This window comes from Mustelus asterias, unplaced genomic scaffold, assembly GCF_964213995.1.
Source record: "Mustelus asterias unplaced genomic scaffold, sMusAst1.hap1.1 HAP1_SCAFFOLD_244, whole genome shotgun sequence".
NCBI lineage: Eukaryota > Metazoa > Chordata > Chondrichthyes > Carcharhiniformes > Triakidae > Mustelus > Mustelus asterias.
Window position 1 is genome coordinate 391333 of NW_027590215.1, and position 24762 is coordinate 416094.

At 46.7% G+C, this 24762-nt stretch overlaps 3 protein-coding genes across 3 annotated transcripts; 2 read left to right on the forward strand and 1 right to left on the reverse strand.

Annotated features, from left to right (window-relative positions):
* Nucleotides 1-9: 9 nt before the first annotated feature.
* On the forward strand, nt 10-3963 carry LOC144485912 (uncharacterized). Its single transcript, XM_078203980.1, has 2 exons — nt 10-242; nt 2055-3963. The coding sequence occupies exons 1-2, from the start codon at nt 10-12 to the stop codon at nt 3364-3366; spliced, it is 1545 nt and encodes a 514-aa protein (XP_078060106.1). The 3' UTR covers nt 3367-3963.
* An 11292-nt stretch (nt 3964-15255) lies between these two features.
* On the forward strand, nt 15256-15957 carry LOC144485913 (uncharacterized). The gene has a single exon (XM_078203981.1). It carries the CDS (start codon nt 15256-15258, stop codon nt 15955-15957), a length of 702 nt encoding a protein of 233 aa, XP_078060107.1.
* A 2775-nt stretch (nt 15958-18732) lies between these two features.
* On the reverse strand, nt 18733-19534 carry LOC144485914 (uncharacterized). Its single transcript, XM_078203982.1, has one exon. It carries the CDS (start codon nt 19432-19434, stop codon nt 18733-18735), a length of 702 nt encoding a protein of 233 aa, XP_078060108.1. The 5' UTR covers nt 19435-19534.
* Between the last annotated feature and the right edge of the window lie 5228 nt (nt 19535-24762).

Genomic DNA, 24762 nt, shown 5'->3' on the forward strand with positions numbered 1-24762 from the left:
TGGGTGAAAATGTTGAAAAATCTTAGTTCCTTGTGGCTGTATCGGACACTAGGACCCGGTGGGAAGAGAATAACCTTAGCCCCGCCCCCATACTGTTGCGTCAAGAATACCCAGCCGCATGCGCTCCTCGTTGAACCAAGATGGCGGCCGTCAGCCTGGACTTGGGCCTCGGAGGGGAAAAGACCCAGAGCTGCAAACACGGGAGCGGCAGAGTCTCAATCGCGGTTTGAGGCATTCACCAGGTGTTTAGAAACTCTCCCTATCCAGAGCCCGCTCCATCAGAGTTTTCTCTTCCTTCCCCGCTGCAAAGAGGCAAAAACAGCCCAACCCCATCGCCATTACTGACAGTGCGCACGCTCCAATATGGGGGGTTAATGCGCCTGTGCGGTGCCTGCCTCTGGTGTGAATAGGGGACATTCAGCACCGCGGGGAATGCTGGGTCAGGACTCTGCCATTGAAAGTCATTATTAGTAGCTCGTGATGTTTTTACTATTGTGTGTAGATTGGGGGACGGGGGCGGGTTCGATAAATTAATTAAAAGAGGAACCAAGTTATACTGAAATCTATGCATAGATCTTTCATTATCCATCAGAAAGAAAGGGAGTGGTAATAGGTGGAGAATTGTAAATGTCCCAAAGTTTTCCACAAGCAGCAGCAATTACAGCGGAATCCAAGAGCTCCAGTCAAATGTAAACTCAGAAAATGGTGTGACTGAGTGAAGTATTTCACTAAGTAATTGTCAGAATTGTATTCTCATGGATATTCCAGGTCATTTCTCAAAACCATTCAATGGTGGTGGGTGTCATTGATTAGACCAGCACTTATTTCCCATCCCTAATTGCCCTTGAAAAGTTGTTGGTAAGCTGCCTTCTTGAATCGCTGCAATCCATGTGGTAGGTACACCCACAGTGACGTTAGGGAGGGAATTCCAAGATTTTGATCCAATGACAGTGAAGGAAAGTGACATATTTCCAAATCAAGATGGTGAGTGGCTTGGAGGGGGAATTCCAAATGGTGGTTTCCCATCTGTCCACTGTCCTTGTAGATTGTAGTGGTCGTGGGTTTTGTTTCATTGCAAGTTTCATATAGATTTGCAAAAAAAAACTTCTTAGGATGTGCGGCGGCACGGTAGCACAGTGGTTAGCACTGCTGCTTCACAGCTCCAGGGACATGGGTTCGATTCCCAGCTTGGGTCACTGTCTGTGTGGAGTTTGCATATTCTCCTCGTGTCTGCGTGGGTTTCCTCCGGGTGCTCCGGTTTCCTCCCACAGTCCAAAGATGCGCGGGTTAGGTTGATTGGCCATGCTAAATTTGCCCTTTAGTGTCCTGGGATGCGTAGATTAGCGGGTAAAATATGTAGGAATATGAGGGTAGGGCCTGGGTGGGATTGTGGTCGGTGTAGACTCGATGGGCCGAATGGCCTCTTTCTGTACTGTAGGGTTTCTATGATTCTATGTGGACATTACTGACAAGGCTCAGGTATCTGTCCTGAATTACTATCCTGCACTGACAGTGATATGTTACCAATCACCAGTTATCCTTTGTGATGGTGATAGTTGGCCTTTTTCTTAAACCTCTGCAGTCCATATAGTAAAGGTGCTCCCACAATGCAACAGTATTAGGATTTTAACCCAGTCACACTGAAGGGATAGTGATATTTGTCTAAGTCAGGGAGTTGTGTGGTTTTCCCATGTCCCAGCTGCTCTGGTACTTCCAGGTGGGAAAGATTGTGGGTTTGGGAGATTCTGCCAAAATGCTGGTTGAGTTGCTGATGTATAAAATCTCTTTCCATCACCCTCCTCCCTGACCTCTCCCTCTTCACACATAAAGGCTGGATTTTTGTTGTGGGCTCTGAAGGGTGAAGGGTTCCTGTCCCTCAGTGCATTGGTGAACAGTTTGAAGCTTTATGACAATCCAGCAGCTTTCATATCCTTTTTCCTATTCCCAATCCCACAATTTACCAGATTCATTCAGCTCAATTTCACATCTTGCCTTTGTGTTATAATGGCTTGTCTCTTATGTTTCCCTCTTTCTGTTTTCAATTCATTTTTCAGGGGATTAGAAGGTGAGGAATTACAGACAATTGAATATCAAGGATCACATCAAGATCTGACAGAGTGCCTCGATTCATCAGGATCTAAATATCATCGGCCATTAAACATGGAAGAAAAAAGCACCATTCACAGTGGGGAGAAACCATACACATGTTCTGTGTGTGGACAAGGCTTCAAACGATCGTCTGGCCTGTCAAGACACAAGCGCAGTCACATCAGGGAGAGACCGTGTAAATGTGGAGGCTGTGGGAAAGGATTCAATTACCCAGTTGACCTGGAAAATCACCGACGCACTCACAGTGGAGAGAGACCTTTTAGCTGCCCTGTGTGTGGGAAGGGATTCACTCAGTCAGCTGGCCTGTTGATACACCAGCGCATTCACAGCAGGGACAGGCAGTTCACCTGCTCCGAATGTGGAAAAGGATTTACTCAGTCATCGGCCCTGCTGATGCATTGGCACATTCACACAGGGGAGAGGACATTCACCTGCTCCGTGTGTGGGAAGGGATTCACAGATTTCTCTGCCCTGCAGAGACACCAGCAAGTTCACACCGACAGGAGAGAGTTTAAATGCACTGAGTGTGGAAAGAGTTTTAAAACTCCACGCACACTGCGGGAGCACCAGTACATTCACACTGGTTCCACACCGTTCAGCTGCTCCCACTGCCAGAAAGGGTTCAGGACATCATTCCACCTTGTGGCACATGAGCGCATTCACACTGGAGAGAGGCCATTCACCTGCTCTGAATGTGGGAAGGGATTTAACCGATCATCCAACCTGCAGAAACACCAACGAGTTCACAGTGAAGAGAGACGGTTTAAATGTCCAGACTGCGGGAAGGGCTATAAAAGTTCTGAGGAACTGCGTCACCATCAACGTGTTCACTCTGACGACAGACCATTCATGTGCTCTCACTGCGGGACTGGCTTCAGGCGATCAGGCGACCTCACTGTACACCAGCGAATTCACACTGGGGAGAGGCCGTTCACCTGCCCTGTGTGTGGGAAGGGATTCACTTGTTTATCCTCTCTCACTTCACACCAACTTGTTCACACAAATGAGAGACCGTTCAGATGTTCTGACTGTGAGAAGAGCTTTAAAAGCAGAAAACTTCTGCTCGCACACCAGCGAAATCACTCTGAGGAGAGATCGTTCACCTGTACTGAGTGTGGGAAAGGATTCACCCGGTCATCCATTCTGCTGAGGCACCAACAAGTTCACAGTGAGGAGAAGCCGTTCACTTGTTCAAAGTGTGGAAAGAGATTCACCCAGTCACACAACCTGGTGAGACACCAGCGAGTTCACCAGTGATCACAGGGGTGTGATTCTGCTGTTATTGCTGCTGTTAATTACATCCAGACTGAATTATGTTTATTCTGATAGTTGGAGTTTTTCTGATGTAAATCAGCCCTGTTAGACTCGTAGAATGCCCCACAGCATCTCTCATTCATGTGTCAATAAATCTTCACGCCTGCAGACCTTGTTTTAAATTTAAATCACTCAGAAACTGTATTGAACTAAAGATGAACAATAAACAGATCACAGTCCAATCCACCCCTGTGTGAATGTGCCGATGTATCAGCAGGCCGATGACTAAAGTCTGTTTTGTAACTTCAGGATAAGGATTTGAAAGCTCTGAATGTTGGTCCTCTCATACGTAGGCTGGAGCTATTTGATAGGCAGGATGTTAATAGCTGTAAACTTGTCAGATGTCGAAAGAATTACTATTGGAGTAAACTCACCCATTTATAACCTCAGACTCTGGTCCCTATTGTAATGAATAAGTAACACAGTGGAATAGCGGGATAAATATGTGGGGCTACGGGGATAGGGCCTGGGTAAGATGCTCTGTTGGAGAGTCGGTGCAGACTCGATGGGCCCTGTACCCTTGTGCATTTACCCTGCTAACCCCCCCAACCTACACATCTTTGGACGCAAACAGATAATTTAACATGGCCAATCCACCTAACCTGCACATCTTTGGATTGTAGGAGGAAACTGAAGCACCCAGAGGAAACTCAGACGCAGGGAGAAGGTGCAAACTCCACACAGAAACCAAAGGCTGGATTCAAACCCGGTGCTGTTAGGCAGCAGTGCTAACCACTGTTCCACCGTGCAGCCCTTCATCTGCTGCTGAATCCCACATCCACACATTACTGCCAGACTTGACAATTTCAACACATTTCTGACTGGTCTCCCATATTCTGTAATTTTGAGATAATCCAAAATGTCCTCATGTCTTGCAGACACTTCCTCCATCTTCACAACCCACTCTTCTAATTCTGGGCCTCTGTGGAGCCCCTTTGCAATTCTTGCAGCATTGCTGGCCGTGCGGACTAATGTCTGGTTCAATCCCCATTCCAGCTGAGGTCGGTGTCGGAGCTGTCTCCTCACCCTGCCCAAGAGTGGATGGTAACGGCAGCCTACTACTGACACAAACTGCCAGGGAAACAGCTCTGGATGACACATCAGCAGACAATGAGCCAAGGAGCTGCCTATGGGATAAATTCTGCATTACTAGCTATGTGGTGGGTCAGTGCTTATTTAGTCACTGCTATAAACAGCGGAATTTTCACTTTGTAAACCTCAGCTTGAAGGAATAAAGTGAATAAATTGGGATATTCACTTTTACCATTATCCATCTGAAGCCAATGGACTCCTTTTTCCCCGTCCTGATGTGACACTGAATCTTCTTTGATTTGAAGAAGAAACTTAACCTTAGAGCACTGGGTGGTACAGTGGCCCAGTGGTTAGCACTGCTGCCTCACAGCACCAGGGGTTTGGATTCGATTCCCGGCTGGGTCACTGTGTGGAGTTTGCACATTTTCCACGTGTCTGTGTGGATTTGCTCCAGTTTCCTCCCACAGTTCAAAAGACAGGCTGGTTAGGTGCATTGGCCATGCTGAATTCTCCCTCAGTGTACCCGAACAGGTGCCGGAGTGTGGCAACAAAGTGATTTTCACAGTGACTTCATTACAGTGTGAATGTAAACCTAGTTGTGACACATAAATAAACTTTACTATTGGCCTCAGTACCCGAGACCTGGCAGGATGGCAAGAATGGCCCGGGGCTCCAGTGAGGTGTACTGGAGGGGCTGGAGTGGGCAAGAGGTGACACTGGGAGGAGCAGCAGCTGGGAGGCATATAGCGACCCCTGGTGGACAGGAGGCGAAACAGCAGCAGCACAGTCTGTGCAAAAGCTTCCCCAGTTCAGCTGGAGACTGGAGATCAGAGAGACTGGGAACCTCCTCAAATGTAAACTTCAGCTTTTCACATTCACCCCCATTCATCCCTCTCACCCTCCATCCACCTCACACTCCCTCCCTTTCTCCATCCCTCCCTCTCACCATCCATCCCTCTCTCCCTCCTCCCATCCCTCCCTCCAATAAGAACCATTCACTGAGCACAGCAGTTTCAGCCTCATTCCCACAGTCTGTATTCCAGCCTTTATCACATCCACTCTGCTCCCAGATACTTTACACCATTAGATATTACAATTCAAACTTTATAATCTCAACAATTTACTATTTGTTCTAGAAGATGAGGGCAGCATGGTGGCACAGTGGTTAGCACTACTGCCTCACAGCGCCAGGGACCTGAGTTCAATTCCCGGCTTGGGTCACTGTCTGTGCAGAGTCTGCACATTCTCCCCGTGTCTGTGTGGGTTTCCTCCGGGTGCTCCGGTTTCCTTCCACAGTCCAAAGATGTGCTGCTTAGGTTGACTGGCCATGCAAAATTGACCTTAGTGTCAGGAGGATTAGCAGGTTAAATATGTGGAGTTACGGGGATAGGGCCTGGGTGGGATTGTGGTTGGTGCAGACTCGATGGGCTGAATGTCCTTCTTCTGCACTGTAAGATTCTACGTTTCTATGAGATCACAAAATTCAAGTTAAAAGTTAAAGTTTATTTATTAGTCACAAGTAAGGCTTACATTAACACTGCAATTAACACTGTGAAATTCCCCTTGTCACCACAGTCTGGCAACTGTTCGGGTCAATGCACCTAAACAGTGCATTTTTCAGACCATGGGAGGAAACCAGAGCACCTGGAGGGAACCCACACAGACACGGGGAGAACATGCAGACTCTGCACAGACAGTGACCCAAGCCGGGAATTAAATCAGGTCCCTGGCACTATGAGGCAGCAGTGCAGACAGACAGTCAAGAAATCATCAATTCCACTCCCACCCGGAGCGATGGGGATATATTTATACATTATCTCATTTCACAATAAAACACACACACTGAGTTTCAGATTGGCTTCTGTTATTATTTTGGTGCCCAGCAGTTGGATTAGACTGAGACTGACATCAACCCGTGTGTGCGGGTGCGTGCGTGCGCGCATGCGCGTGCGTCCCGAAAGCCCGTGATACCAAATAAACCTGTTGGATTTTAACCTGGTGTTGTGAGACTTCTAACTAGAATCATAGAATCCAACAGTGCAGAAGGAGGCCATTCGGCCCATTGAGTCTGCACCGACCACAATCCTATCCAGGCCCCACCCCCTTAATGCCATGCATTTACCCTAGCTAATTCCCCCTGAAACTAAGGGGCAATTTAGTATGGCCAATCCACATAACCCGCCCATCTTTGGACTGTGGGAGGAAACTGGAGCACCCAGAGGAAACACATGCAGACACGGGGAGAATGTGCAAACTCAACACAGACAGTGACCCAAAACTTGAATCGAACCCGGGTCCCTGGCGCTGTGAGGCAGCAGTGCTAACCACTATGCCACAGTGCAGTAATCCAGGAGAACTGGATTAATTGTTGGATTACACAGTGATATGTTACAGAGCAGAAATCCAGGGGAACTGGATTAATTGTTGGATTACACAGTGATATGTTACAGAGTAGAAATCCAGGAGAACTGGATTAATTGTTGGATTACACAGTGATATGTTACAGAGTAGAAATCCAGGAGAACTGGATTAATTGTTGGATTACACAGTGATACGTTACAGAGTCTTAAAATCTGAAATAAAACAGTCAATGCCACAAATAGTCAACAGGCCCAGCAGCTTCTATGAAGGCAGAAACAGAGTGAAACATACAGCCAAACATCCATATGAATGAGGAGCAGCAGTGGACCATTGGGCCCCTCTGCTGCAGCATTTGACAAGATCCCGACTGATCTGATTGTGGCCAGAACTCCATTTTTCTGTCTCCGCCCTCCCCCCCCGTCCCCTCTCCCCTCCCCCCACCCCCAAATCCTCTGACTCTCTTGTCAATCAGGAATCCATTTATTCAGTCTTAAAAATATTCAATGACTCTGTCTACACTGCTCTCTGGCGAAGAGAATTCCACAGACCAAAGACCCCCTGAGAGAGAGAGAAAAATCTCGTTCTCTCTGTCCCTAACGTCTCAAGCGCTCCCCAGAGCCACACAGGGAAAATCAGGATAAAAGCAAATTACAGTGAATGCTGGAATCTGAAACCAAAAGAGAAAATGCTGGAAAATCTCAGCAGGTCTGGCAGCATCTGTCAGGAGAGAAAAGTGCTGACGTTTCGAGTCCAGATGACCCTTTGTCAAAGACTGACCTCTGAAGAATTGAGAGAGGGAGGTGGAGAAGAACAAAATGTAAGATCCGCAAACTGACAAAATGATTCACGGCCCAAGACCAAAGCGAGTGGTAATGGGACAAGTAAAGACACAAAAGATGTTCTGGATGAGGTGTGAATAGCTGGTGAGCAATAGTCTGAATGTAAAGTAAACAAGAAGGAAATGAGGTGAAAAAAGCAACAACGAAACACAGATCACAATGCGGGCAGAGATTGTGGTGTAAAATTGTTGAGCTCAGTTTTGTTCTGAAGGCTGTAAAGTGTCTCTTTCAGTTGCGAGAAATAATATTATATTTCCCAGTTCCGATGACAGGTCACATTCAGTCTGTTTCTCTCTCCACAGAGGCTGCCTGACTTGTTGAGTATTTCCAGCCAAAAGAGAAAACGCTGGAAAATCTCAGCAGGTCTGGCAGCATCTGTAAGGAGACAAAAAGAGCTGACGTTTCGAGTCCAGGTGACCCTTTTGACGAAAGCAACAACTTGCTTTCATTCATGAGTATTTCCAGCGTTTTCCGTTTTATGTCAAGCAGAGAATGTGTAAGAATTGTCACATCTGGAACAGATGTCTCTTACACAGGACACCCCAGCTCGGGTCTTGGGGGATTAACCGGAGAAGCTTTTTAAACTGAGGAGAGTAACTGCATTTGGGCGCTGACTTTAAACAACATTAACAAGCCCGGGCTGCTGGAGAAACATTTGGGGATTTGTGAGCAGTCAGTTCCGGCTGGTTTGAAGTGAAATCCTGTCGGTGCTGCGGCAAATCTGAACTCAAACCAGACAAACTGGAACCGCTGGGTTAGAGATTCCGGGTGTTGGGATGTGGAGGCTGGGGGAGGGGGAGATGGCGGTAAAACTCTGAGCCTGACTTCAGACAGGGTGAGCGGGGTACAGGGGAGGAATGACAGAGTTAATGTGGGAGTCAGGGACAATAGCAGAAGGTGGGAAGCTCTGGAAAGGAGCATTGAGGATAAAGGCCACCAAAGAATGCTTGTTTAAATGAAGATAAAAGCAAAATACTGCAGACGCTGGAATCTGAAACAGAAACAGAAAATGCTGGAAATCTCAGCGTCTGTGGAGAGAATAGAGTTAATGCTTCCAGTCTGGATGATCACAGATGCTGTCAGACCTGCTGAGGTTTTCCAGCACTTTCTGTTTTTGATTAACTGAAGGTTCAGCTCAGCAGGGAAAGAAGCACCGAACTGAACACACTGAACCCAGGGAGAGGGGGTGACCGAGGATAAGGGACAGGCGCAGCTCAGTGAGGCTCTGCAACGTCCATCAACACATCCACATTCAGACCTTAGAGCGCCAAGGGGGAGGGGAAGAAGAAACTATTTGGGACACAGCAGGAGGTCACCCCTCCCCCCACTCTGGGGTTCCACATCCCTCCCACACCTGGGCAAGGTTGGCTCAAGGTGCAGGAAGCTGCAAGCTGAGAGGCTGAGCTGTGAACTGGGCCGGGTTGGGGGTTTGAGTGACAGTCCTGGGGCTATTTCAGGACAGGAACTGCCACAGATTCCCTCTTTTTCCTGGGACGTTTCAGTGGAGCTGTGTTGGTGAGTGTTTGTAATCTCTGTCTCACTGTCTCGGTAATGGGGGTGGGTTGTAGATTGCTGTGAGTGTTAGACTAAATAACCTCTCCTCATGCTGCCAGTTCCAGTCTGCAGATTCCATTTCTCAGTCCAGTCTGCTGCTCTGTCTCTGTGTACTTTGCTGCAGTGCTCCACATTCTGAGCAACATCCAGCCCATTGTTATCACCCCAAATTTGCGGCAAACTCTCTTCACTGTGGCACAGTGGTTCACACTGCTGCCTCACTGAGTCAGGGTTCGACTCCAGCCGTGGGTGTGTGACTGTCTGTGTGGAGTTTGCACAGTAAGGGTACAGAATATATTGTTGCGGTTGCAGGCAGGATGAAGAAAAAGGTCAGGATGGGGATTAGCAGAGTAAGTGCGTGGGGTTACTGGGATAGGAGGTGAGCCTGGGAAAGATGCACTCAGAGTCAGCAGAGACTCGATGGGTAAAATGGCCTCTTTCTGCACTGGAAGGATTCTATGATTAGTGAATTACGGTGAACAACTTTTGAATGGAGGGATTTCTGAGGCGCAGAGCATTGTGGGAAATGTGACCGCCATTAGTCAATCCCTGACTCTAGATGTTTCATTATAGACTGAGGGCAAGTCAGCAAACTGAGCCCTCAATTCTGTTTGTGACTCTGACAGGTTGCCTGGCCTGTTGAATATCTCGAGGATTTGTTCTTTTTGTCCCAGATACAGTCTCTACAGAGTTTCCTGTGTTATTGTTTTATAGCTTCGAATTTGGAAACACAGTTAGGAGCCGGTTTGAATCAGGCTGCGTTTTGGATGCAGAACTCAGTTCCTGGCCTCCTGCGTGTTTTTTTTTACTGTTGCTTCGGTCTGGACTCTGTTCATCATCTGTCTCTATAGGTTCTCTCTCAATCCCCTTTTTTCTGTTTTAAATCAGTTTCACAGGGACTAGAAGGGGACGATTTGCAGTCAGGAAACTGAAAGTAAATATCATATCAGGAACTGCCATCATAACTGAATATCAGTGGATTTTGAACATGGAAGGAAAAAGCACCGTTCACAGTGGAGAGAAACCGTACACGGGTTCTGTGTGTGGACGAGGCTTCAGCCGATCCTCTGGTCTGGCAAAACATAAGTGCAGCCACTCCATGGAAAAACTGTGGAAATGTGTGGACTGTGGGAAGGAATTTAATTACCCATCCCAGCTGGAAACTCATCGGCGCAGTCACACTGGGGAGAGACCGTTCACCTGCTCTGAGTGTGGGAAGAGATTCACTCAGTCATCCAACCTACTTACTCATCAGCGAGTTCACACTGATGAGAGACCTTTTAAATGCTCAGACTGTGGGAAGTGCTTCAAAAGTTCTTGGGAACTGATGTCCCATCAACGTGTTCACACTGATGAGAGACCTTTTAAATGCTCAGACTGTGGGAAGTGCTTCAAAAGTTCTTGGGGACTGATGTCCCATCAACGTGTTCACACTGATGAGAGACCGTTCAGGTGCTCTCACTGTGGAATTGGGTTCCAGCATTCACATAACCTTACTGTACACCAGCGAATTCACACTGGGGAGAGGCCATTCACCTGCTCCGAGTGTGGAAAAGGATTCACTCGGTCATCCCAACTATTGATACACCAGCGTATTCACAATGGGGAGAGACCTTTTAAATGCTCTGACTGTGTGAAGTGCTATAAAAGTTCTGGTGAACTGATGTCCCATCAACGTGTTCACACTGATGAGAGACCGTTCAGGTGCTCTCACTGTGGGACTGGGTTCAGGCGATCATATGATCTCATTCTACACCAGCGCACCCACACTGGGGAAAGGCCATTCACCTGCTCTGAATATGGGAAGGGATTCATTCAGTCCTCCAGTCTGCTGAGACACAAGCGAGCTCATGCTGGGGAGAGACCATTCAGCTGCTCTGAGAGTGGGAAGAGATTCACTCAGTCATCCTACCTGCTTAGACACCAAAGAATTCACCAGTAACCACAGTGATTGGAATCTGCTGTTAATCCTATCCAGGACTGTAATATGTTCATTGCGTTTGTTTTTGTTGATGTTAATGAACTCCAGCCAGTTATACGGTTTAATATTCTGAATAAAAGTCAAATCAATTATCTTTGTGTTCAGTACTGTGAATCTTTTTAATATCATCAGCACAACTGAATTCCTTCTGAGTTGCTCTCCCTTTGTCCCTCTCCCATCTTTACCTCCCCCGCAAGTGCTCATTGGGAATAAAACTCACAATCTTCTTTGTCACTAAGTTTGAGACAATCCAATCAGCTGCCTCTACTGCTTCCCTCCTTCCCCTAACCCACTGGAACAAACCTCCTCTAACGCTGCCCTTTATCTGAGCTCTGAACTCTCATCTTTCTGCAGTTTCTCTCCTGCCTCCCCTCATGTCCTCTTAGCGCTCATCTTGCCCATGAGACCCATCTCTTGATCCCTCAATCCTTTTCCCACTGTACTACTGACAGCACAACTTCTCCATATCAGCTGATATTGTCAATATCTTCCTCTCCTTCAAATCCGATATCATCACCCACTTCTCAATAAAATATCTTTGACACATGCCCTTGTAAACTACCATCCCATCTCCCTTTCCTCTCTAAAGTCCTTGAATGTTTTACCTTCCACATATTGTAACTTGTTTTCCCTTTCTCACTGTGTGTAGTAAAGTTTAATTTGTTTGTGCAGAATCTGTGGAATCTTTTGCCTTTATTCACTTGTTAAGTGTTTGAATCTCCACCTTTGTCAATTTTATACAAACTCACCCAAATCTAAAAACTATTTTGTGGGAATTGGGGGAATAGAACAGAAGATGGGTTTCTGCTGCTAAGTTACAATCTCAGCTGATGTTACTTCTGGGCAGGAAGGTCCCAGAATAAAACCCTGGCTCAATTGACCGTAACTTTCCCCACGATCCCCACCTTCTTGGTGCGTTTGGCCATCTTCCCGGATGGAGCAGAGAGGGCGGACATGAAAATACTGACAATAACACAAGATTCCTTCATTCCACACAATCACAGTGGCGAAGTGAGGTAAATGGCCTCTGCCTGGGAGATCACTGAATCCTCAGGCTACTGAAGGGTAATTTTCAAACATAGAAACGTTGGAGGATTGTGCTGCTGGATTTTTCTTGTTCCTATTTTTTTCATATTAACGCAGACGAATCTATTTAGAGAATTGAAACTTGCCTCAGAAATAGCAACAGGCGAACTCGAAGACAAACACATTCACAGAAATGCACTCTCAGACAGACACAGGCAAACTCGCACACACAGACATGCAGACAAAAAAACACTCTGACTTCACAAATACACACACACTCACAACACAGAGACAGGCTGAGACCAATTTCAGTCCAAATAATCTGCTGGGCACTAAAATAATGTGAGAAGTCTCACAACACCAGGTTAAATTCCAACAGGTTTATTTGGTAGCACAAGCTACTAGCTTTCGGAGCGCTGCTCCTTCATCAGGTGACTGGGAGTTCTGTTCACAAACAGGGCATATAAAGACACAAACTCAATTTACAAAATAATTTACATAATTTACATAATCCTGTTCATAAGAGCAGGATATGGTGCTCGACTCAACGATCGACAGTTCTGACGCGCCACAGCGAAAAACCGCACCCACCTCCTCAGAAGACAAACACGGGACATTGTGGAAAGAGTACCCTTCATCGTCCAGTACTTCTCTGGAGCAGAGAAGCTACGACATCGTATCCGGAGCCTTCAACATGTCATTGATGAAGACGAACATCTCGCCAAGGCCATCCGCACACCCTCATTTCTTGCCTTCAAACAACCGCACAATCTCAAACAGACCATTGTCCGCAGCAAACTACCCAGCCTTCAGGAGAACAGTGACCACGACACCACACAACCCTGCCACAGCAACCTCTGCACAACGTGCCGGATCATCGACACGGATGCCATCATCTCACGTGAGAACACCATCCACCAGGTGCACGATACATACACTTGCAACTCGGCCAATGTTGTCTACCTGATACGCTGCAGGGAAGGATGTCCCGAGGCATGGTACATTGGGGAAACCATGCAGACGCTACAACAATGGATGAATGAACACCGCTTGACAATCACCAGGCAAGAGTTTTCTGTTCCTGTTGGGGAGCACTTCAGCGGTCACGGGCATTCGGCCTCTGATCTTTGGGTAAGCGTTCTCCAAGGTGGCCTTCAAGACACACGGCAGTGCAGAGTCGCTGAGCAGAGACTGATAGCCAAGTTCCGCACACATGAGGATGGCCTCAACTGGGATCTTGGGTTCATGTCACACTATCCGTGACCCCCACGACTTGCCTGGGCTTGTAAAATCTCGCTAACTGTCCTGGCTGGAGACAATACACATCTCTTTAACCTGTGCTTAACCCTCTCTCCACTCACATTGTCTGTACCTTTAAGACTTGATTACCTGTAAAGACTCGCATTCCAACCATTATTTTGTAAATTGAGTTTGTGTCTTTATATGCCCTCTTTGTGAACAGAACTCCCACTCACCTGATGAAGGGGCAGTGCTCCGAAAGCAAATGGCTTTTGCTACCAAATAAACCTGTTGGACTTTAACCTGGTGTTGTGAGACTTCTTACTGTGTTTACCCCAGTCCAACACCGGCATCTCCACATCATCACTAAAATAATGACAGAAGCAAATTTGAAACTCAGTGCGTGGGTTTTATTGTGAAATGAGAAAATGTATAAATATATCCTCTCGCTCGGGTTGGTTTGGAATTGATGATTTCTCTGCTGTCTATAAGGTTACTGAACAAATATTAAATTGTAGAGACTGTGAAGTTTGAATTGTAATATCTATTGGTCTAAAATATCTGGGAGCAGCGTGGATGTGATGAAGGCTGGAATACAGACTGGGGGAATGAGGGTGAAACTGCTGTGCAGAGTGAATGGTTCTTGGTGTCGGGAAGGATGGATGGAGAGAGGGAGGGATGGTGAGATGGATGGAAGGAGGGGTGGATGGAGGGAGAGGGATGGATGGAGAGAGGGAGGGATGGTGAGATGGATGGAGGAAGGGATGGATAGGTAAATGTGAGAAGCTGAAGTTTACATTTGAAGAGGTTCTCAGAGTCTTTGAGCAGCTGAACTGCGGAAGCCTTCGTGCAGAGACTGTGCTGCTGCTGTTTCCCCTCCAGTCCACCAGGGTTCGCTGTAACCCTCTCGGCTGCTGCTCTCGCTGGTGTCACCTCTTGCCCGCTCCGGCCCGGCCGCTGTTCCTTGGCGGATGGGAGATCGGAGAGGAATTGGAGAAAGAGGTGGAACAGTAGGGCGCATGCGTAGCCGCCATGTTTGTGAGGGGCAATGTTTTGAAATTCTTCCCAGTGACAGAATTTGAACATCTTGTCCATCAAACTGCTTCACTCTTTCACTTCCAATTTCTTACTGATGAGCAGAACAACAAAATCAGGGCAGCGAAGATAATTTGTATTCATACTGTGTCTTTAACAAAATAAAATAGTCCCAGACATTTCACAAAATTGTTCCAGTTCTTTGAAAAAGGGTAGCACAGTGGTTAGCACTGCTGCCTCACAGTTCCAGTGACCCAGGTTCAACTCGAGCCTCGGGTGACTGTGTCTCCCCGTGTCTGTGAGGGTTTTCATCTGGGTGCTCCTGTTTCCTCTCACAGTCCAATGACGTACAGGCTTGGTGGATTGGCCATGATAAATTGCCCCTTAGTGCCCCAAGATGTGTAGGTTCGGGGAAGTAACAGGATATGTGGGGCTCCGGGGATAGGACCTGGGTGCAGAGTCCAGATAAGTTGGCAGGTTTCTTTCCCTGAAGGACCATGAGTGAATCAATTGAATCCAGCAGTTTTCATGGTCACTTTTTCCTGGTGCCGGCCCCACAAATGACCAGATTCATTCAGCTCAATTTCACAACCTGTCTTTGTGCTTTTGTGGGTTCTCTCTCACTCCCTTTTTTCTGTTTTAAATCAATTTCACAGGATTTTAGAAGGGGACGATTTGCAGTTGGGAAACTGAAACCAAACATCACATCAGGGAATGATACAGTCGGCTAATTTATCGTAACCTGAATATTGTCATATTTTAAACATGGAAGAAAAAAGCACCGTTCACAGCGGAGAGAAACCCTACTCGTGTTCTGTGTGTGGTCAGGGATTCAATCGATCATCTGACCTGTCAAAACATAAATGCAGTTATGATGGGGACAAGCTGTGGAAATGTGAGGACTGTGGGAAGGGATTCAATTACCCATCCCAGCTGGAAACTCATCAGCGTGGTCACACCAGGGAGAGGCCGTTCACCTGCTCGGACTGCGGGAAAGGATTCATTAAGTCATCCACCCTGCTGACACACCAGCGCACACACACTGGGCAGAGGCCATTCACCTGCTCTATGTGTGGGATGGGATTCACTCAGTCACCCACGCTGCTAACACACCAGCAAATTCACACTGGGGAGAGGCCATTCACCTGCTCTGACTGTGGGCAGGGATTCACTCACCAATCCACCCTGCTGACACACCAGCGAGTTCACACTGGACAGAGACCATTCACTTGCTCTAGGTGTGGGAAGAGATTCACTCAATCATCAGCACTGCTCAGACACCAGCGAGTTCACACTGGGGAGAGACTGTTCATCTGCAATGATTGTGGGAAGAGATTCACTCAGTCATCCAACCTGCTGACACACCAGCGAGTTCACACTGGGAAGAAACCATTCACGTGTTCTGAGTGTGGGATGGGATTTACTCAGACATCCAACCTGCTGAGACACCAGCAAATTCACAATTAACTCCAGAGATTGGATTGTGTTGTCAATCAGATTGAGAACTGAGCTATATCCATTAGGATCTGATTCTGCTGATGTTAATAAACTTCAGGTCAGTTATAGAGGCTAATATTCTGGACAAAAATCAAATAATTTGTCTTTGATTTGATTTGATTTGTCTTTGATACCCACACAGACATGGAGGAAAGCTGCTGAATTGTCATAAAAACCTAAGTGGTATGCTGATGTCTGTCAAGAAAGGAAATCTGACACCTGGTCTAGAGTGGAGACAGCGAGAAGTAGAAGGGGCCGGGGTGAAGGAGAGGGATTTTATACATCTAGAACTCAATGAGAACTTTGACAGCATCTCCCAAATCCTCAACCTCCACCACCTAGAAGGACCAAGGTAGCAGGTAGATGTGAACGCCATCACCTCCGAGTTTCTCTCCCCCAACTCGCACACAATCCTGACTTGTCTGATATCCAGTACTAAAAGGATTGTATTTGTCGGGTTCTCCGGTTCTCTTTTTGTTTGGGACCGATGTATCTCGTTCTGTCATTCCGCCTTGGTTTCTCTATCTCCCTTTGTCCTGCTTCTGACCGTCTCTGTCTTCACACTGGCTCTATGTTCTTCTGTTTCTCCCCTTTTCCCTAAAGTTCAGGGTTGAGACAATCCGATTTCTTCCACTCTCTCATTTCAACGAGTCCACTCAATTACTCATTATATTATCGCAGCAATAATTGATAACGTTAATAACCAGAACTTAAGGGGTAACATTACGATGGAAAGATTTAAATGCAAATAACTAAAGAATATAGGAAATGAATGTGAATCCAGGGTCATGTTTGCATCTTGTGTTGTTATTTTAGACTAGGCATCTTATCGGAATCTTGGTGGCTCCTTCTTGTTTAAAATGGGCGTTTATAACCACTATTAATTGAATAAAGCGAATCGCCAGCAACAAAATAAAGTTGGGATTATCTCTCATGCATACGTTCAACTGCATCAAATTACATTGCAATAGTAAAAGTACTGCAAGAATAATCCGACATCGTGGCACAGTGGTTAGCCGTGCTGCGTTACAGCGCTGGGGACCTGGGTTCAGTCACTGTCTGTGTGGAGTCTGAAAATTCTCCCTGTGTCTGTGTGAGTTTCCTCCGGGTGCTCCGGTTTCCTCCCGCGGTCCGAAAGATGTGCTGGTAATGTGCATTGGCCATGCTAAAGTTTCCCTAAGTGTATCCGAACAGGCGCCAGAGTATGGCGACTAGGGGATTTTCACATTAACTTCATTGAAGTGTTGATGTGACTGAAAATTTCCAGCATTAAGCCGATGTTTGAATGATCAGTGTCTGTTTCATGGGCTCTCTTCGCTCTGAGATATTTAATATCTTCTGTGTTTTGTTACAGGGATAAATGTTGAAGCTTCAGTGTTTCAAGATCGATCTAAATGAAGTGTTCTGGAAGGACAGAGCATATTGTTGGACTGTAAATACTCGACAGCTGCTTTTCAAACTGTGTTCTGGTGCATCCACTATCCCGGGCAAGCTCTGAGATATTTGATGAAGATATATAGCTCGGGCAATACCGATACGTCTCCGGATTTGTCAGATAGGTTCTCGGCTGCTTTGCACAAAGGAAACAACACTGTTCCTTTAAAAATCGCCAGGGCTCTTCTGCCTGACAGCGCCGTGTATTTCTGTGCCATGGAGTTCACACTGGTGCAGAAATACAGCGAACTCCGCCCAAAAACCCCAGACTGGGGGTTCCGGTTAGAGATCAGCAGAGGGCGCTCCCGCACCGATAAACAGAAACAATTATATCGTGTCCACAGAAAGAGTCACAAGATCATAAATGAAATATCAAATCAAAACAGAACACTCAACCTGAACAGCTGTGCCGCAGTTGGGTTTTTAACTTGCAACTATACTAAAAATACAGTTATGCTTCGTTCACTCATGCTCAGTCCTTTGATGATATTTCCTTGCTCGTGTAATTACTGTGTAGCACTTTCCCCATCTTGACTGTCCGTTTCGAGGTCGCTTTGCTCAAAGGGTCTGTTTGGTCAGAGTATTTTGCTGCCTAACGGACAGTCTATAGAACATATGCATTTCGCAAGGTTGCCATTGTGCTATTTAAAACAATCCCTGGGAACAAGTTACCATCAATGTTCATTCTCATTTTGTATATCTGTGAAATGTTTTCTGACACAATTCGTAAGCCAGGGCTTCCGCCTGACAATAACAAGACCAGGGAATTCATTCCCACCCGTGCCCTTAACAATAAAGTGATTTTCCTAATGGGCACATTGATTAAATCCCAGATTGGGATATTTCTGTTCACTGAAAGGCAGGTCTCCAACATTGGGAAACATGTAAATGACGTGAGAGAATGCAATGACACTAGAACAGATTAATGAGAGTGCGGATTAGATTGAGACTCCTCTGTTTCATCTTCCCTTTTACAGAACGTACAGCAACAATGCGGGAAGGCAGAAGTTGGGTGTTCTGGGGAATTTCAGAGAAGCAATTGTGGAATAAACACATTTAATCTAATTTCCCAATCGCAATTTCAACCTAAAGTTTAAAAGTATTCCGACATGAGAGAGCACTTCAAAAAGGAATTCAGATATGTTGATGATGTGAAAAAGATTCAACACAGTATTAAACACAAAGCTGGTTTATTTTGACTTCTATTCAGAATATTAAACCACACAACTGGCTGGAGTTCATTATCAGCAAAAATCCAATTAACACATTACAGTCATGGATAGGATTAACAGCAGATTCCAATCACTGTGGTTACTTGTGAATTATTTGGTGTCTAAGCAGGTGGAATGCCTGAGTGAATCCCTTCCCACATTCAGAGCAGATGAATGGCCTCTCCCCAGTGTGAACTCGCTGGTGTGTCAGCAGATTGGAGGACTGACTGAATCCCTTCCCACACTGAGAGCAGGTGAATGGCCTTTCCCCAGTGTGGGTGCGCTGGTGTACAATGAGGTTACATGAATGCCTGAACCTAGTCCCACAGTGAGAGCACCTGAATGGTCTCTCGTCAGTGTGAATACGTTGATGGGACATGAGTGCATCAGAACTTTTGTAGCACTTCCCACAGTCTGAGCATTTAAAAGGCCTCTCATCAGTGTGAACCCGCTGATGTGTCAGCAGGTTGGATGACCGAGTGAAGCCCTTCCCACACTCTGAGCAGATGAATGGCCTTTCCCCAGTGTGAATGCGCTGGTGTGACACCAGATTTCCTGACTCAGTAAATCCTTTGCCACACTCAGAGCAGGTGAATGGCCTCTCCCCAGTGTGAATGCGCCAATGAATTTTCAGCTGGAATGGGTAATTGAATTCCTTTCCACAGTCCACACATTTCCACAGTTTTTCCATGGAGTGACTGCACTTGTGTCTCGATAGGCCAGATGATCGGCTGAAGTCTCGTCCACACACAGAACACATGTATGGTTTCTCTCCACTGTGAACGGTGCGTTTTCCTTCCATGTTCAAAATCCACTGATATTCAGTTACGATAAATGAGATGACTGTCAGATTCTGATATGATATTTATTTCTTGTTTCCTCACTGCAAATCGTCTCATCCTAGTTCCTGTGAAATTGATTTGAAACAGAGAAAAAGTGGATTGAGAGAGAGCCCACAGAGACAGGTTATAAATAGAGTTCAGACTGAAGCAACAATAACAAAAACACTCAAAGAACAATACAGCACAGGAACAGGCCCTTCGGCCCTCCAAGCCCGCGCCGCTCCCCGGTCCAGGATTGAATCCTGAATCCAGGATCCCCGCCCAATTTTCCAGCCTATCTACATCCTAATATCCTATCCACCGAGCTGTCCCTCACAGCTACGATGCTTTGTTCATCACAACCTATTAACTCACCCCCACCCCCCCATTCCAGACCATGTGATCTCCAGGGAGAGGCGAAAACCCAGAGTGAAAACCCCAGGGCCAATATGGGGGAAAAAAATCTGGGAAATTCCTCTCCGACCCCCTGAGGTGATCGAAACGAGTCCAGGAGATCACACTGGCCCTGATCGGAAAATGCTTCCCAACCCTATTCATTTCCACTTCCACGAACACCATATGAATTCCCTGCCCCCGAGACAGGTTCCCAACTATCCGCAGTCTCGCTCTGTACTGGCACCAGCAAGATGATCATAGAATGAAGCCTTGAAATGAGAAACAAAGAACAATTAGCCCGCGCCGCTCCCTGGTCCAAACTAGACCACTCTTTTGTATCCCTCCATTCCCACTCCGTTCATATAGCTGTCTAGATAAGTCTTAAACGTTCCCAGTGTGTCCACCTCCACCACCTTGCCCGGCAACACATTCCAGGCCCCCACAACCCTCTGTGTAAAATATGTCCTTCTGATATCTGTGTTAAACCTCCCCCCCTTCACCTTGAACCTATGACCCCTCGTGAACGTCACCACCGACCCGGGGAAAAGCTTCCCACCGTTCACCCTATCTATGCCTTTCATAATTTTATACACCTCTATTAAGTCTCCCCTCATCCTCCGTCTTTCCAAGGAGAACAACCCCAGTTTCCCCAATCTCTCCTCATAACCAAGCCCCTCCATACCAGGCAACATCCTGGTAAACCTCCTCTGTACTCTCTCCAAAGCCTCCACGTCCTTCTGGTAGTGTGGCGACCAGAACTGGACGCAGTCTTCCAAATGCGGCCGACTGCGTCCAGTTCTGGTCGCCATAGGAGGCCAGGGACTGAGTTCTGCATCCAACACGCAGCCTGATTCAAACTGGCTCCGAACTAGTCAGCCTGTGTTTCTAATCTCGATACAATAAAACAATAGAACATAGAAACCCTACAGTGCAGAAAGAGGCCATTTGGCCCATCAAGTCTGCACCGACCACAATCCCACCCAGGCCCTACCCCATATCCCTCCATATTTACCCACTAATCCCCCTAACCTACATGTACTGGAACAAAACTCTGTAGAGATTGTATCTGGAATAAAGAGAATAAATCTTGGAGATATTCAGCAGTGATGTGGAGATGCTGGCATTGGACTGGGGTAAACAGTGTAAGAAGTCTCACAACACCAGGTTAAAGTCCAACAGGTTAATTTGGTAAAAAAATCCATTAGCTTTCGGAGTGCTGCTCCTTCATCAGGTGAGTGGGAGTTTTTCACAAACAGGGCATATAAAGACACAAACTCAATTTACAAAATAATGATTGGAATGCGAGACTTTACAGGGGATCAAGTCTTAAAGGTACAGACAATGTGAGTGGAGAGAGGGTTAAGCACAGGTTAAAGAGATGTGTATTGTCTCCAGACAGGACAGTTCATGAGATTTTGCAAGTCCAGGCAAGTCGTGGGGATTACAGATAGTGTGACATGACCCCAAGATCCCGGTTGGGGCCGTCCTCATGTGTGCGGAACTTGGCTATCAGTCTCTTCTCAGTGACTCTGCGCTGTCGTGTGTCGTGAAGGCCGCCTTGGAGAATGCTTACCTGAAGATCATCGGCCTCTGATCTTCGGGTAAGCGTTCTCCAAGGTGGCCTTCATGACACATGACAGCGCAGAGTCGCTGAGCAGAGACTGATAGCCAAGTTCCGCACACATGAGGACGGCCTCACCCAGGATCTTGGGGTCATGTCACACTATCTGTAATCCCCACGACTTGCCTGGACTTACAAAATCTCATGAACTGTCCTGTCTGGAGACAATACACACCTCTTTAACCTGTGCTTAACCCTCTCTCCACTCACATTGTCTGTACCTTTAAGACTTGATTACCTGTAAAGACTCGCATTCCAATAATTATTTTGTAAATTGAGTTTATGAAAAGAACTCCCACTCACCTGACGAAGGAGCAGCGCTCCGAAAGCTAGTGGATTTTGCTACCAAATAAATCTGTTGGACTTTAATCTGGTGTTGTGAGACTTCTTATGATATTCAGCAGGCCAGGCAGTCTCTGAGGAGTGACAAACAGAATTGAGGGCTCAGGTTGCTGACTTGCCCTCAGACTGCAATGAAACATTTAGAGTCAGGCACTGACTAATGGCGGTCACAATTCCCACAATGCTCTGCGCCCCAGAAACCCCTCTATTCAATGGTTGTTCACCGTAATTCACTAATCACAGAATCCTTACAACACAGAAGGAGGCCATTGGACCCATTGAGTGTGGACTGAACTTACGGCTGAGCACCTTTCCCAAGCACGCCCCCTATCCCTGTAACCTCACGCATTTTCCCTGTTAATCCCCCGACTGACCTTTCTCTTCACCCTACCGGTAACTGCAACAATATGTTCTGCACCCTACGTTTTTCCTTTCCCCCATGTACTTTCTCAACGTACGTTTTGCCTGCATAGTACGGAAGAAATATTACTTCTCACTCTATTCCAGTACATGTGACAATAATAAATCAGATTAGAACCTATACATGGTGGGACACTAAGGGACAATTGTAAGCATGGTCAATCCACTTAACCTGCACATCTTTGGACGGTGGAAGGAAACCGGAGCACCCGGAGGAAACCCACGCAGACACGGGGACAATGCACAAACTCCACACAGACAGTGACCCGAGGCTGGCATTGAACCCGGGTCCCTGGCGCTGTGAGGCAAAAATGTTAACCAGTGAAGGCAGTTTGCCGCTTTTTCCAGGCGATAACAATGGGCTGGATGTTGCTCAGAACGTGGAGCACTGCAGCAAAGTACAGAGAGAGACAGAGCAGCAGACTGGGCTGAGAAATGGAATCTGCAGACCGAAACTAGCTGAGGACAGGTTATCTCGTCAACACGCACAGCAATGTACAACCCACCCCCATTACCAAGACAGCGAGACAGAGGTTACACTAAAATATTTATAGGATCAAGAGAAACCAGAGTGCACCAACACTCACCAACACAGCTCCACGGAAAAAAGGGAGAATCTGTGGCAGTTCCTGTCCTGATATAGCCCCAGGACTGTCACTCAAAGCCCCAACCCCGTCCAGTTCACAGCTCAGCCTCTCAGCTTGCAGCTTCCTGCACCTTGAGCCAACCCTGTCCAGGTGTGGGAGGGATGTGGAACCACAGAGTGGGGGGAGGGGTGACCTCCTGCTGTGTCCCAAATAGTCTCTCCTTCCCCTCCCCCTTGGCGCTCTAAGCTCTCAATGTGGATGTGTTGATGGACATTGCAGAGCCTCACTGAGCTGCGCCTGTACCTTATCCTGGGTCAACCCCTTCCCCTGGGTTCAGTGTGTGTGAACTCGCTGCTTGTTTACCTGCTGAACCTTCAGTTAATCAAAAACAGAAAGTGCTGGAAAACCTCAGCAGGTCTGATCACATCTGTGATCATCCAGACTGGAAGCATTAACTCTATTCTCTCTCCACAGATGCTGTCAAACCTGCTGAGATTTTCCAGCATTTTCTGTTTATGTTTCAGATTCCAGCATCCGCAGTGTTTTGCTTTTATCTTCATTTAAACAAACATTCTGTGAAGGCCTTTACCCCCATTGCTCCTTTCCAGAGATTCCCACCTTCTGCTATTGCCCCTGAATCCCACATTAACCCTGTCATTCCTCCCCTTTACCCCACTCACCCTGTCTAAACTCAGGCTCAGAGTTTTCCCGCCATCTCCCCCTCCCCCAGCCTCCACATCCCAACACCCGGAATCTCTAACCCAGCGGTTCCAGTTTGTCTGGTTTGAGTTCAGATTTGCCGCAGCACCGACAGGATTTCACTTCAAACCAGCCGGAACTGACTGCTCACAAATCCCCAAATGTTTCTCCAGCAGCCCGGGCTTGTTAATGTTGTTTAAAGTCAGCGCCCAAATGCAGTTACTCTCCTCAGTTTAAAAAACTTCTCCATTTAATCTAAGGTATTATTCGCGCCAGACACAAATATAAAACAGTGAACATTATCCCCCCACCCAGACCCGAGCTGGAGTGTCCCGAGGAAGCGACATCTGTTCCGGGTGTGACAATTCTTACACATTCTCTGTGACATAAAACAGAAAACGCTGGGAATATTCATGAATGAAAGCAAATTGTTGCTTTTGTCAAGAGAGTCATCTGGACTCGAAACGGCAGCTCTTTTCTCTATTTACCGATGCTGCCAGACCTGCTGAGATTTTCCAGCATTTTCTGTTTTGGCTGGAAACACTCAACAAGTCAGGCAGCCTCTGTGGAGAGAGAAACAGACTGACTGTGACCTGTCATCGAACTGGGAAATATATTTCCCGCAACTGAAAGAGGTATCTTACAACCTTCGGAACAAAACTGAGTTCAACAATTTTACACCACATTCTCTGCCCCCTTTGCGTTCTGTGTTTCGTTGTTGCTTTTTTCACCTCTTGTTTTCTTTACTTCGTATTCAGACTGCTGCTATTCACACCTCATCCAGAACATCTTTTGTGACTTTACTTGTCCCATTACCACTCGCTTTGGTATTGAGCCGTGAATCATTTTGTCAGTTTGCAGACCTTTCATTTTGTTCTTCTCCATCTCCCTCTCTCCCTCCTTCACAGGCCTGGCTTTCTCTGGGTGGCACTGGAGAGCGAACTAGACTTGAGATGTTTGAGACAGAGAGATTGAAATGTTTTTTTCTCTCAGAGGGTCTTTGGTTTCTCTTCCCCAGAGAGCAGTGAAGACAGAGTCATTGAATGTTTTTAAGACTGAGTAAATGGATAAAAGCAAATTACTGCGGATGCTGGAATCTGAAACCAAAAGAGAAAATGCTGGAAAATCTCAGCAGATCTGGCAGCATCTATAAAGTGAGAAAAGAGTGGACGTTTCGACTCCAGATGACCCTTTGTCAAAGCTAAAAGGCATAGAAAGTGGGAGATATTTATACTGCAGGGTGA